We start from the raw sequence: 13,304 nt of genomic DNA, 5'->3' as shown, positions 1-13,304 counted from the left end.
ACCGTGATCCTCCTGATCTCTGCCTCCTGAGAAGCTAGAATTATAGGCATGAGCCACTGGTGCCTGGCAATTAGGCCAATCTTAAGGTTCATTTGTTTTGACTCTAGAGTCTGGAACTATTGAATGGGTATTAGCCTGGTCAGATTAAGAAGAGAAGAAAAAATAAATGTTTAGTTGTTCTTTGAGCTATGGAATTTGTTAAGATGTACCATTTTTAGTCCCTTTCCTATCAAACCAGTGGACACTTATCTGCATTTTATACAGTATCATTACTCATACAAAAATTTAAGTTTTAAAGACTAGAAGTAGTGTGATGACATTATTAATAAAATCTCAATTGGGCACAAAATTCGAAATGATACCAATCCTCTAAGTTTAAAAAATCATCAAGAATTCTTATTTTGAAACTGATCAACCCTATGAATTTTGAATTATGTTTATGTTGCTTTCCTATAGCTGTGTCCTTTTCATTGTAAATAGAAACACTCACCATTTTCTTCTAGATTTTGTGATGAGCCATTGCAATTTTGAGTTATGTGAGGTAGATGAAAGCATGTTCTCTTCAATGGCACTGCCTGTGCAGCAGAATTACAGAGTTTGAGCTTAGAAATGATCCTGCCCAAATTCTATAAATGTAGCCTCATGTAGTGCTACAACACTACATGCAAGCCATGTCTTCCTCCAAATATTTCACATACATCCTCAAATGTATTAAGACAGTCTTTCTTCTCTTCCCTTGGCCTCTCATTTTCTCAAAGTATATTTTTATCAAGTCTATAGATAGTTTTTAAATTGTGGTGGGATGTGAAGAGAGAGGAAATACCAAATGGGAAACTGTACCTTCCATTCATGTTCCCCTAACGAAGAGGAACTGCAGGATGGAAAGGCCTGTCATGATTACCACATATGAGCAAAATAACTGCCCGTGAAGAGCTCAAACTCTGTGGCCGTCCTCGCTGTCTAAAAGAAGAGCACAGAATTTGTTCAAAAGACCTTGTGTTAGCAAGACATAAACAGCAGTCAGAATATTTGACCAGGATGTGGAAAAAGTAAGTCTTACACACACCTGTAGAACTTTTTCTTTGCTTTTCAAATTTTCACATCATTTTGTGTTATTTTCCTTCAGATATCCTGTGTGAACCAAAGAAAGAAAGAAAGAAAGAAAAAGTGGAAACAATGGGTCACATCCTGTCATTGATCTCAGAAAGGAGCTCCCTCCTCATTCTGGGTGAGTTGGGTAAAAAAGGATCACAAATTATGTGATGCTTTTTCTGCCCCTCACTAACAGTAAGAATCCCCAGTATCTTCACTCCTTCTTGGCACGACTTTATGGTTCCTGTGGCTGTGAACAGATGGGAAAGGAGGCCAAAATAAAAGATGATATTCAATAAGAGTGCCAAAAGAAGGCTGTCTGCATCTGCGTAAATTATACAGACACTAGTCATTCAGACAAGAAAAGCAGTAGAATGTACTAGACAGCTTAGAGAAAAGAGAAGACTTCTGGATCAAGATGCCATGGTTGAGGCAAGCCTGGGGAGTACAGAGGTAGGAGAAAGTATGGGGCTAGCTATTAAATTATAGTCATTAAATTTCACACTCTGAAATATATTTGTTAGAATGATAGATTGGAGGAAAACTTTTCTACCCAAAGTTCCAAGAGGGCAATCTGACGTGAATGTTGCTTTTGGTAACGTTTGCTCTAGTTTTAAAGGTGAAGCTTGAAAACTTGACGATGTTCCCCAAAACTGAGACAAATTAAAAATGGAGAAAGGAAGAGAGGGAAGGGAAAGGATTGAAACTTGTCCAATGGCCTGAGGCGCTTGTGTGATATCAACATGGATCTGTGTCTGATGAGTGATTGAAGTTGGGGCTGATTGGGAGAGCAGGGAGCATAAGTATCCCCTTGGAACACTTGTCCCTTCTCTCTCCAATTTGTGTGTGATTAGAGAATGCTCTCTTCCCATCAGCCAATAATTTCAAGGGTTTTCACAAAACACAGGTGCAAGATCTAGTTATAGTAATATCTCATTTAGCTGGCATGTGGAAAAATAAGTGTTGTCGGAATTTTCCAGATGACTGAGTAACACTTTGAGTACTCTAATGTAAAGGAGGAAATCACCATCTTTTATTGAAAACCTTCACAGTGGATGTACTTAATCTCATTTCTTTCTGAAAATTTTGCTGGCATATTTTCCTAAATCTTACCTCCAATCCAGACTTCTCCTCTGGATTCTTCATCCAGGTACCAACACAAAGAACCCATCTGGAAGTTCATTTATCATCTCAATATTAGCATGTTGAAAAAAACCAACCTGGTCTTCTAACAAACAACAACTCAGCCAGCAATGACTTTATCCTTCCAGTTGCTCATGTCAAACTCATTGAAATTATTTTCCATCCCTCCCTAGCTCTCCTCCACATCTAGCCCATCAGCAATTTCTACCGGTGCTATTCTCAAAATATTACTTCAAAATCTGACTACCACCTCCATCACTTCCACTCTGGGTCAAGCCACCAACACCTGTCACCTGAAATACATAACAGACTCCTTGCTAGTCTCCTGGCTGTCACTCTTGCCCAGTTTGGTCTTTCTCAATGCAGCAGTTCAAGTAACTCCTCTAAAATGTCAGTTAGAATGTTGTTTTCCTCTCTATTTAAAAACTCCAATTGAGCAGGGCACAGTGGTACACGCCTATAACTCCAGCATTTGAAAGGCTGAGGCAGGAAGATTATGAGTTGGAAGCCAGCCTGGGCTCCATAGAGAGACCCTGTTTTCACAAAAGCAAAAACAACCCCCTCCTCCAATTCCAATGGCTTTCCACCTTATTCAGAGCAAAACCCAAAGTCCTAACAATGGCCTAAAGTCTTCCAAAGCATTCCCAACATTATCAAGACCTCATGACTCTCACCTGCACTCACTCCATTGAGACACACTGGTCTCCTTGTTGTTCCATGGACACACTGGGTACCCTGCTGCCTTTCTACTGGATTTCTCTTCTGCCTGGGGTATTTTCTGCTGAAATAACTACAGACCTGTCCCCCTTACTGCCTACAGGAATCTGTTCAAATATGACTGTCTCAGAAACTTTCTTGATCATCTTATAGCAAATATTCATCCAGTCCTATTCTTTCTCCCTGCTGTACTTTTCTCCATTATTGACACATAGCAGTATACAGTCGTCCTCTCTTACCCATGGCAGATCTATTTCCCAGACCTCCAGCAGATGTCTGAAACTGATGATAGTTGCAAATCCTAGATGTACTATTTTTCCTTATACTGATAAGTTGGGCACAATAATAACTAGCAATAAAATAGAACAACTATAATGAATTATAATAAAACTTAAGTGAATATGGTGTCTCTCTTCTACATTACACCAGGACAGTGGTTCTTATGACTGAATGGCTACTAAGTAAATGGCTACTAAGTGTGGGTAGTATATACAGTGTGGATACGCTGCCCAAAAGGATGATTCACACTCTGTGAGCAGGAGGGTGTGAGGTTTCATTATGCTACTCAAAGTGGAACACAATTTAAAACTATTGAGTTGTTTCTTTCTTGGATTTCCCATTTAATATATCAGATCACCATAGACTATGGATAACTAAAATGGCAGAAATATGACTGAATGGCTACTAAGTAAATGGCTACTAAGTGTGGGTAGTATATACAGTGTGGATACGCTGCCCAAAAGGATGATTCACACTCTGTGAGCAGGAGGGTGTGAGGTTTCATTATGCTACTCAAAGTGGAACACAATTTAAAACTATTGAGTTGTTTCTTTCTTGGATTTCCCATTTAATATATCAGATCACCATAGACTATGGATAACTAAAATGGCAGAAAACAAAATTGTAGATAAGGAAGATGCTGTTGGATGGATGGATGGATGGATGGATGGATGGATGAATGAATTGATGGATGCATGGGTGGATTCATCATTCATTAATCATCATATAACTTAAAACTCTCCCCTATGAATAAATTAATAAAATGCATGACACTAACTGGAATCTTCGACTTATGTTGACTACCTGAGCTTGACATGCAAATGACCTCCTGATAGAGTAGACTTCTACCATTTAGGAGGTTATTATTTGTCTAATATCTAATCAAAGGGGTGTTTCAAGTGCCCCAAAATGACATGGAGCCCACTCTGGGTTGCCTGCACAATGAGTAAGTAGGACCAGGGCTTCATAGTTTTTCTTTTTTTCAGAGGACAGAACAGAATCTGCATTGTCTTCTCTGGGACCGAGAATACCCAAGGTCTCCCAGTATTCTACAGCCGACAACTCTCACACAAAAAAATCATCCAGGAAGCCACGAAAAGGATCTGATTATTGTGCTCAAGGGGAGAGCTATGAAGGAAGTGAGATCTCTCCAGAAAGGTACAGCCACCCCAATGCACAGTCGAAAAAGTGGCCTACCCCTGGCATGACTCTCCCTGCATGTATTCAAGAATTATTCAAGAATTTTAATCACACGTCAACTCCCTGTGTAGCTATCCTTATCTCAACCAGCAAAACCCCTTGTTCCTTCCTATTATTGCTTATACTCTCTCTACAACAAAATTAGAAATAAGGGCAAAATAGTTTCTGCTGGGTATTGAGAGGGGGAGCGGGAGGGGGTGGAGTGGGTGGTAAGGGAGGGGGTGGAGGCAGGGGGGAGAAATGACCCAAGCCTTGTATGCACATATGAATAAAAAAAATACGTTATTCTCACCAAAAAAAAAAAGAATTTTAATCACACACAATTACAACTTACCCTTGTATAACTGAGGTTAATCAAAAAACAAATTAAAGCCTTTAGATTCTGATTTTATAATGTGCTACTTTGACCAAACAGTGGAGATGGAGAGAGAGGCAATATTAGTAAAAACCAAAGAAGAGTTGTTTTGCAGTTTCATGTGTATATGCGCTGCTTTTGCAAATTTATAGCAAAGTTCAAATTTGACACATGTGTGCAAGGAAAGGGATGTCCCTTGGTGGTGGTGTGAACTTCATGCTAACGCTTCCTTATCATACACATTAGAGCGCAGTCTACTACAGTTTTGGTGGGGTTTTTTTACCCCTAAAGGGCAAAGATTTCAGCTCTTAGCACCTGAATCATAATAACGAATCACATTCAATAGGTTCTTTCTGAGGGAAAAAGAGATTATTAGGGATTTCATTTCTCTTAGAAACATACATCAGAAGTTTTGTTGTTGTTGTTATTTGTTGATGCTGTTGTTTGGTGGTACGGTACTGGGGTTTGAATTCAGGGCCTCACACTTACTAGGCAGGCGCTCTGCCACTTGAGCCATACCTCTAGCCCTTTTTGCTTTAGTTATTTTTCAGGTAGGGTCTTGTGTCTTTTACTTCAGCTATCCTGGATAACAATCCTGTTTATGCTTCCTGATCAGCTGAGATGACAGGTGCACACCCCCACACTAGATTTTATTGGATGAAATGGAATCTCACTAACTTTTTGTCAGTGTTGGCTTTAAGCCTCCATCCTCCTGACCTTTGCCTCCTGAGTAGCTGGGATCACAGGCACTGTGCCTGACTGGAGAAGTTTTTAATCAACCAACAAAGCCAAGCACACTTGTCCCTCTGAGCCTCTAGTCCATTAAAAAAAATTAGAGAAAGAATTTAGGCAATTTGGAGGTTAGAAAATTCCCTGATTTACCCATAACACAAGCCTCACTCATTTTATATTTTTGAACCTCAACCAAAATTAAAATTATACTATCTATGATGCTGTAAGGAGACATTAAAGTACTCAGATTGATTTTGACCATCTCCACAATGTTATTTTGCTTTTTCTTAAACAATCACAGCAATTGTCTGCTCAGGTATCTATTTACCAAGACATTAAATAAGAGGAAGACAAGGTAAAAAAAAAAACAAAACAGTCTAGAATTTCAAAGCTAAAAGGAGTTTACAGTAAGTTCACTTTTAGGTAAGTGCAGTTATTTAATTCTAGAAAACTGAGGCCCCTAGAGGTGAAGAAATCTGCTCATCCTCACTGCTTCCCATCCATTTCTGCACACAGTGCTATTGAATTTCTGCCCTGTGCTGGATGCAGAGGTCACAGTCATCCAGAAGGTCAGCTTCCAGGGCAGAGATCATCAAGAGTCTCAGAAGTTGAATACAAACCCAGAGCTTTCCACTTTCCAGGGGGCACACATTCTGCTGGAGCAGATTGTCTCTGGCCTCTCATCACCAGAGACACCTGGGTTGCTTCATCCAACTGCACAAACCAGATCCTCCCTTTGACCCCATGAATCTGAGAGCATCTCAAGGGAGCTAGGCTTCTACATTTTTCACAGTTGCCCAAATGAGTTTGATCATAGGGCCCCAGAGGGGCTCCAATGTACGGAGCCTCTTCCCAGTGCCTGGCTAATGGCCCTATTAGCTGAAGAGCCCCATGGCTGGCTGTTTGGATAAGAACTGACATCAGCATTTCTTAACCTAGAATGAGCAACAAGAGGCACTTACAGAGCCTTTTAAAACTCAGTAGTTTTAAGGTGACTCACACCTGCAATCTTCACTACTTAGGATGCTGACATCCGACATCGGGAGGATCATGGTTCCAGGCTAGCTGGGACAAAAAAGTTCACAAGACCCGCATCTTAACCAATAGCTGGGTGCTGTAGTGTGTATCTGTCCTCCCAGCTGTGGCAGGAAGTATAAAATAGGATGGTCACAGACCAAGTTGGCCTGGGCAAAAAGTGAAACCCTATCTTAAAAATAACCACAGCAGGGCTGGAGGCATGGCTCAAGTGGTAGAATGCCTGCCTAGCAAGCATGAAGCCAAGTAAAAACCCCAGTACCACCAAAATATAAAAAATAAAATTAGGAAGCCTAGATCCCAGACCAACTATTTTGGAACCTCTCCAATTGCCATTTGAAGCCCAAGCCTCCTTTTTAAAATAATCCGGAGTGAGGGTGGTGGGGATTCTGATGAGCAGCCAACATTGAGGGCCACTGCCAACCTGACTTCTTGCAGAACACTAGCCGGTAATGCAGGAAGGACACAATCCCTAACACAGCAGATGAGAGGCTCAGAAGTTCCTCTCAAACCCAGGACACAAGATGCCACCAGGGCTCATAATATACCCCTCTCCTGCCATGTTCCAACCCAACATCTTAGATTCTGATAGAAGAGACAAACGACAAATGCCACAAAGGAGTCATGAAGAAGTCTGCTCTGGTGCATTGGGATTCATGGATTTTCCATCAAGATAAATCAAAACAAAGGAGGTATTGGGTCTGGAACAGTCACATCGGACAGTGTGTGTCCCACACCATTCAGTCCGGCCATCCTGCTGCCAACCTACCTCACTCAAGTGCCTTTACCCTTGCTGACACCTCTAAACACAATTGTGCTCAGTGGAGCCTTATCTTTGCTCATGGACTTGAGAACTCCTGGTGTGGGAAGGGAGACAGTGATGTCGTAGCTTGTTCCATCATTGTGTCCCCAGCACCTGCACAGTCTCAATAAGTGCTGAGCCATCTACACACCTGTCTCAGTCCAGGCTCTCTTCCACCACTCCGTGCTGCATCTGTATGGGAGATGGGGGTGTGGCACTCAGGAGACCAGAAGGGAACAGAGACGTCCCCAAGTGATATGGCTGGCACACTGAGTTCTGAGGAGCTCGAGTCACTAGAGACCAAAGAAAGTGGGTGATTTTGTGACTTCCCTTGGTAAGTCTAGCTTCCACAATCAAAGAAAACCGTGCACACTTCATAATGTACAGTTCTCTCATGAGTATCGGGAAATGCTTTGCTACTACTCCAGCTCACCTTTTATTTTCTGCCCTGTGCTGAAATAGGAGTGAGTCTAGAAGCTGTAGGAAATAATCTTTCTCCTTGCAAGGAGATTCCTGCACACTACTAGAACCTGCCTAGGAAGCTTCATGCTAATCGCTTTCACATATACTCACCCTACTCTGCCATGCTGAGCTCTTACAAATAAATTACTAGCCCTCTCTGCTTCCTCTTTTTATTACTGTGTTGTTCTTTAAAAGAATTAGTAGTGCTTGGGATTCAACACATAACTTGACAGATAAAAGGAACATCGTGCTGGAGATTTTGTGCTTCTCATTTTGTGAGTTACAGAGTGCTAAAACATTGGCTCCTGGAGTAAGAAGTTGGCACTAGGACAATTGCTTAGACACCGTTGTCATCACTCGGGATTTCATGTCTTCATCTTCCAGCTTGGGTCTTTGCTTCTTTTGTTTCTTTTTCAGATCATTTCTTGAATTCATTCAGTATTTTTTTAACCATTTTTAACAGAATCTCAGTGACTTCATCCAGACAGGGGACTCCCTAGAGCCTGAGTATATGACAAAGAAAAACAGTCAGTCCATCCTGCAAGCCTCCCTCAACCCCATAACCTCAGACTCGAGACCTGAGTGTGTTTCCAGTGAAAACTTACAGTCCTTTAAGTCTAACCCTTTTTCCTGCGCTTGGATATCAAAATGCATGCTTGGTAGGTGCTTTGAGGGACATATGAGATGGAATTCCAAAATGCAATAATCCACTGCCAGAAGAAAAGAGTTTCTTTTCATCTGTCCCTACAAATTATGACAGTATTCTCTCTTTCCCAGTGCAGGCATGACTTCGTTGTGAAATCCAGGTGTGTGATCCTGAAGCCACTCTATTTATGGTTACTACAGAAAGGCAATCTATTAACCAAAGCCTGAGGATGGAGCACATTGCTTTTATTTTCATTAACCGCATACTAAGTCAACAAGCTAGGTAATGATGATGTTTTTCCTTTTAATTATGCAGCAGTATTATGTATTTAGCAGTATTATGCATTTAGCAGTATTATTCCTTGAACAGATGTCTTTTCAGCCTTCTTCCTTTCTTAGGAACGGAGGGTTTTTGCTTAATCGGGTGCTTATATGCGGCAACTGCCTTGAAAGGTATTTCTGAACACACACAGACATCCCTCTCCGCCCGGAGCACAGGGACTTGAAAACCACAACATCATCAAAGATGGGAGCAGTGAGCTCCCCGCACACATCAAGCACCAATTAGCCTGTATTCTTCCACAAAGTATCCTCCACAGCCAGTGCAGTCATCTTCAGTGCTCTGATTCCAGAAGTCCTGTAAAGCCCTGCGAGTTACTTGAATGTGGCAGTATGAGAAGTATGACAGACAAGCAAGACGCCTTTCACAGACAGACATCAAATTATCAAAATGGATAGCAAAGAATGCCAAAGGTTATATCAAATTCCCTCCACGTGGGTTTTCAATAATTAAGCCATTCATCAGTGTTTTTGCTCAGCACTTCCCTTTATCAATAAAAAGAAGCATTCTCAGAGAATTTATATCCAAAGCACAATGGGCAACTTCTACACCTTTATAATTTCCTCAATCCTGAGTGTTAACAAAGAAAACCTTGCTGCTATCTCTTTTGAAAGGCACCAATGGAAGCTGGCAGCCAAAGTGATACCATATATTTTCTTGTAAAATAAAATAATAAGCTCTTGGGTCACCTTCAAAATACGGTTGCTTTCTTTCCCTGGAGTAGAGTTACTATGGGATCAAGTGACTGAGAAGGCTGGATAGAAAATAAAATGATTGCTCAGCAGGAAAGGAGCAGGGCTGCTGGCCTTGCCCACGCCTCTGCCCACAGCAAGGTCATACAAATTCAGCATAAGCCTGAGCGGTTCTTCAGCACTGGGCACTCGTGGGAGTGAGGCTGGCACACACAGGGGCCTGCCTGACAGCTGCAAGTGCCTCAGCCAAAGCTTCTGTGAGTGACCTGCCCAGTTCTGCAGAGCCAGGCTTGCCCTAGCATTGCCATGGAGTCAGCAGGTCAAGTGTGGATTCCACTGATGTTTTTAAATAGCCTTGGCTCCGACAGACCAGTGTGGGGGAGGACTTTGGAGTGTGCCTGTGTATGGTTGGCAGGGATGTGAGGTCTCCAGTTGCTGAGCACGGGAGATAGGGGGATTTTAAAAGTGACTTGTACAGCTGCCGCCAAGGAACACTGGTGAGGTTGATTTACAGTAGTTCCGCAGAAGGGCTGGTGCACAAATGTGTGAAAGAGCTATGACATCTGATGATAACAGTAAGAGTTGGCTTCTTCTTTTGTGAATGGGAACATTGACCTTGGGATCTACTGGGAAAAAAATCACTTACTTCTATGAATAACTTATTGGGATGCCCTTTGAGCAGCTCTTAGAATAAGTAGGAAAGCAGTGTTACTCGTTACCCAATCACTTTGCTACTCCTTCCAAATGGGGAGGGGGGAGGAGGAGGGTTAGACTTGGATGGTTGCTGAGCACAGAGGGTTTGATTGATCCATCCCATTTGTGCTCATGCTTGCAGTTCTTTGGCTCCTTAGACTTTGGCACCTGGGCTAGTCTACACCATCCAGTATCTCATTAACCTCACCTCAACCTTCTGTGTGTAGCTCCCTCCAGCATGGAACATGGTTTGCTGCACATGGTAAAAACCCATGTATTCCTGTCTCCGTCACCAAACTGTGAGGTCCTTGGCAGAAGGAACACGATGTCTTTCCTTTCAGGTTCCCAGTCCCGTGTGCAGACTAGATAAGGTACAGATAAGATGAAGCTACGTAAGTTTCGGCAGCAATTTCAAGTTCAAAGTCATGTTATTTATTTATTGTTTAGCATTTTCTGTAGACTAATGTGCAGAGAAACCAGAGCAATTGGCTCATCATGGACCTGAAGATCCCTTCTTCGCTGCCACCTTTTCATTTTAATTCTAGAACCCTAAATAAATATTAATGTCCTGGTGCTCTTAACTGATGTGATGACTGTGAGGTCAGTGACCCTGAAGCAGGAGCACTGTCATGGTGGGTCCTTATGTCTGTGTTTAGCTAGCAACTATGTGTGCTCACAATCAAAACCAAAACAAGCTTAATGCTTTTACAGAGGCTTTTGTCCATATACCCACATGTGAAAGCCAAGCAGCAAATATTTTTCCTTTCTGAATTTTAAAATGGTAATTGTGTGTGTGTGTGTGTGTGTGTGTGTGTGTGTGTGTGTGTGTGTGTGGCTTGCCTATGCCTTACTTGCCTTTTGGTCATTTTTATCCCCCAGTGATTATCTTCTCTCTGAGAAAGTAAATTCAGGATGGAGGAAATTAGAATAGGATCATTTTATTTGGTCCGCGTCTATAGCAAAGTCATGCAGAAAGGTTGCCATACGTGGGAGGTGGTGGGGAAAGAAGTCAAAACTACACATTGAAGTTGTTTGTGTTTATTGTCTGACAGCCACTGTGACACTCCTATTTCTCCCCCAGACAAGTAGGAGCAGGATGATTATTACCCTGCAGGTTTTAAAGGAAAATTCTGAGGAGTCTTTCCCCAGAACTCGAAGGGAAAGCAATGCCTGTCTTGGTCCTTGATAACACTGAGTCGCCCTAGCTTGTCCTTTGGTCCCAAGTGAAACTTGATAGAAACGGACAAGAAGTATGTCTTGCTGCTGCCACCTGGTCACAAGTCCAAGGGCAAAACCACCTGAAACTGAACAGTTTCCACGCTTCACACTGAACTTGGCACGCAGTACATACTTGGTACACAACTGACATTTGAATTTTCCATTGAGTTAAGACCTGTTATTCACTCTATCAAGGGCTGAATCTTACAGCTCCTCAGAAGAATTAGAACAATTCATTCTGTTTGGTGAAAACAAAAGCCTGTCTCAACTTCTTTTTAGAATGAGATGAAAATACTATCCTGAAGAGTACTGAGGACAAACAGAGTTAGAAGCAAATACCTCCCATTAACAACAAATAGTAGCAAAACACTGACAGACAACACCAGCAAGCTCAGGAGGCTTAGATCAGAGAAGTACCCGGCTGACTGAGTCCAGGCTCCTGTGCACGCCTCTGAGGTCCACGTCAGCTGTGCTTTTTGTCCTTCAGGTAGCTAAAGAGCATCTCCAGACCCCCCTCCACCAGCTCCGGCAGGGGTTTGGAGAGAGGGTTATGGGAAATGTGGAGCCCCTTATTCATGGGATTCCACGCGATCCTCCTGAGTCTACACAGCAGGTAGAGCTCATCCGGGAGGGTCTGGATGTCGTTGTAGTTTAAGTTCAGCAGCTCCAGGCTTGTGACGAGGCAGAGTGACCGTGGGAAGGAGTGGATGTTATTGCTCTCTGCGATGAAGATCTGCAGGCTGGCCAGGCACTGGATGCTCTCAGCAATGTTTTCCAGGCGATTCGAGCCCACGTGCAGGAAATCGAGCTCCTTCAGGGAGAACACACAGAGAGGGATGTGCACGAAACAGTTGTTGCTGAGGTTCAGCTTCCGCAATCTGGACAGGTCAGCCAAGCTGGCGGGCAGCTGGGACAGGCAGTTGTGCGACACACTCAGCACTTCCAGGTTTCTGCAGAGGCTGAGCTCGGGCGGCACCTCGGTCAGGCGGTTCATGTTCACGAACAGGACCTTGAGGCTCTGAAGAAGGCTGATTTCTTTGGGTAGACTCCTCAGGCGGTTCCCACACAAGTTCAGGACCACGATCCGAGTCAGCTTTCCCACCTCAGGAGGGAGGACTCGGAGCTGGTTGTGAGACAGATTGAGTTTCTGGACCTCAGCTAAGCCCCACAGAAAGTCCGGGATGTCTGTCATTCCTTTTGTGACCAGGCTGAAGCTGACATGGCGCATGCCCCGCTTCAGCAGGGACCGTGGGTCCTTTCCCAAGAGCAGGGTGTCATCCCACGAAGTAAACTTCTGTCTCCTCCTTCCCAGGAGCAGCATCTGCTTGGGGTCCTTGTCCTTGGAGTTGGCCCTTGACTGCCTGGCCCCCATTGTGTTTTCCTTTCCTTTTCCTCTTCTCTGTCTCCTTCAGGGCTGGGAGTTTGTCCTACCCCAACTGCTAAAAGCCAGGTTGTGACAGGCAAGGACAGGGTAGAGGTGTGGCCTGGAGGTCACAGTATGAAGACAGCTGACAGGAGAGTTTTGATCAAACCTTGCAGATTCCAAGACAGGCCTTTAGGTGGGCATAGGAGAAGTAGGTTTAGGTGACTTCTTTCTGAGCAGCCCAGCTGTAATGATATACTCGTCCCCAAGGCTTCCAAACAGACCTGCTCAATTCCCTTTGAACACCACAAGGCAGCTGTCACTGTCATTCTGCCTGAGTTTTATTGACCTGGTGTGTGCAAACAGGTCACAGGGCAGCTGCATCTAACTTTACCCTCTCAGCTTTTCTTGGGTATCACAGTTGAGCAGGGTGATTACCAAGCCCATTTCTAAAAAGAAGCAAAGTGGAAAAGTACGGCAGGTTGCACGAACGCTGGAGTGTCTGCAGGCTTATGGGAACTCATCCCAGACAACTT

General features: G+C 43.3%; 1 protein-coding gene across 2 annotated transcripts; it reads right to left on the bottom strand.

The window, feature by feature from the left end:
* Window positions 1-4,770: 4,770 nt before the first annotated feature.
* On the bottom strand, window positions 4,771-13,066 carry Lrrc30 (leucine rich repeat containing 30). Of its 2 annotated transcripts, XR_002212684.2 has the most exons (3): window positions 11,823-13,066; window positions 10,396-10,549; window positions 4,771-8,320 (listed from the first exon to the last, which is right to left on the bottom strand). XR_002212684.2 is itself a non-coding variant. In XM_020167898.2 (2 exons), exon 1 carries the CDS (start codon window positions 12,775-12,777, stop codon window positions 11,869-11,871), a length of 909 nt encoding a protein of 302 aa, XP_020023487.1. In that variant the 5' UTR covers window positions 12,778-13,066; the 3' UTR covers window positions 11,051-11,080; window positions 11,823-11,868. The 2 variants fall into 2 exon arrangements, 1 of the variants encoding a protein (XP_020023487.1); XM_020167898.2 differs by lacking the exons at window positions 4,771-8,320; window positions 10,396-10,549 and adding an exon at window positions 11,051-11,080.
* Between the last annotated feature and the right edge of the window lie 238 nt (window positions 13,067-13,304).

This window comes from Castor canadensis, chromosome 4 (genome assembly GCF_047511655.1).
Source record: "Castor canadensis chromosome 4, mCasCan1.hap1v2, whole genome shotgun sequence".
Taxonomy (NCBI): domain Eukaryota; kingdom Metazoa; phylum Chordata; class Mammalia; order Rodentia; family Castoridae; genus Castor; species Castor canadensis.
Note: the sequence above shows the minus strand (reverse complement) of the source record. Positions and strands in the feature narration are given on the sequence as shown.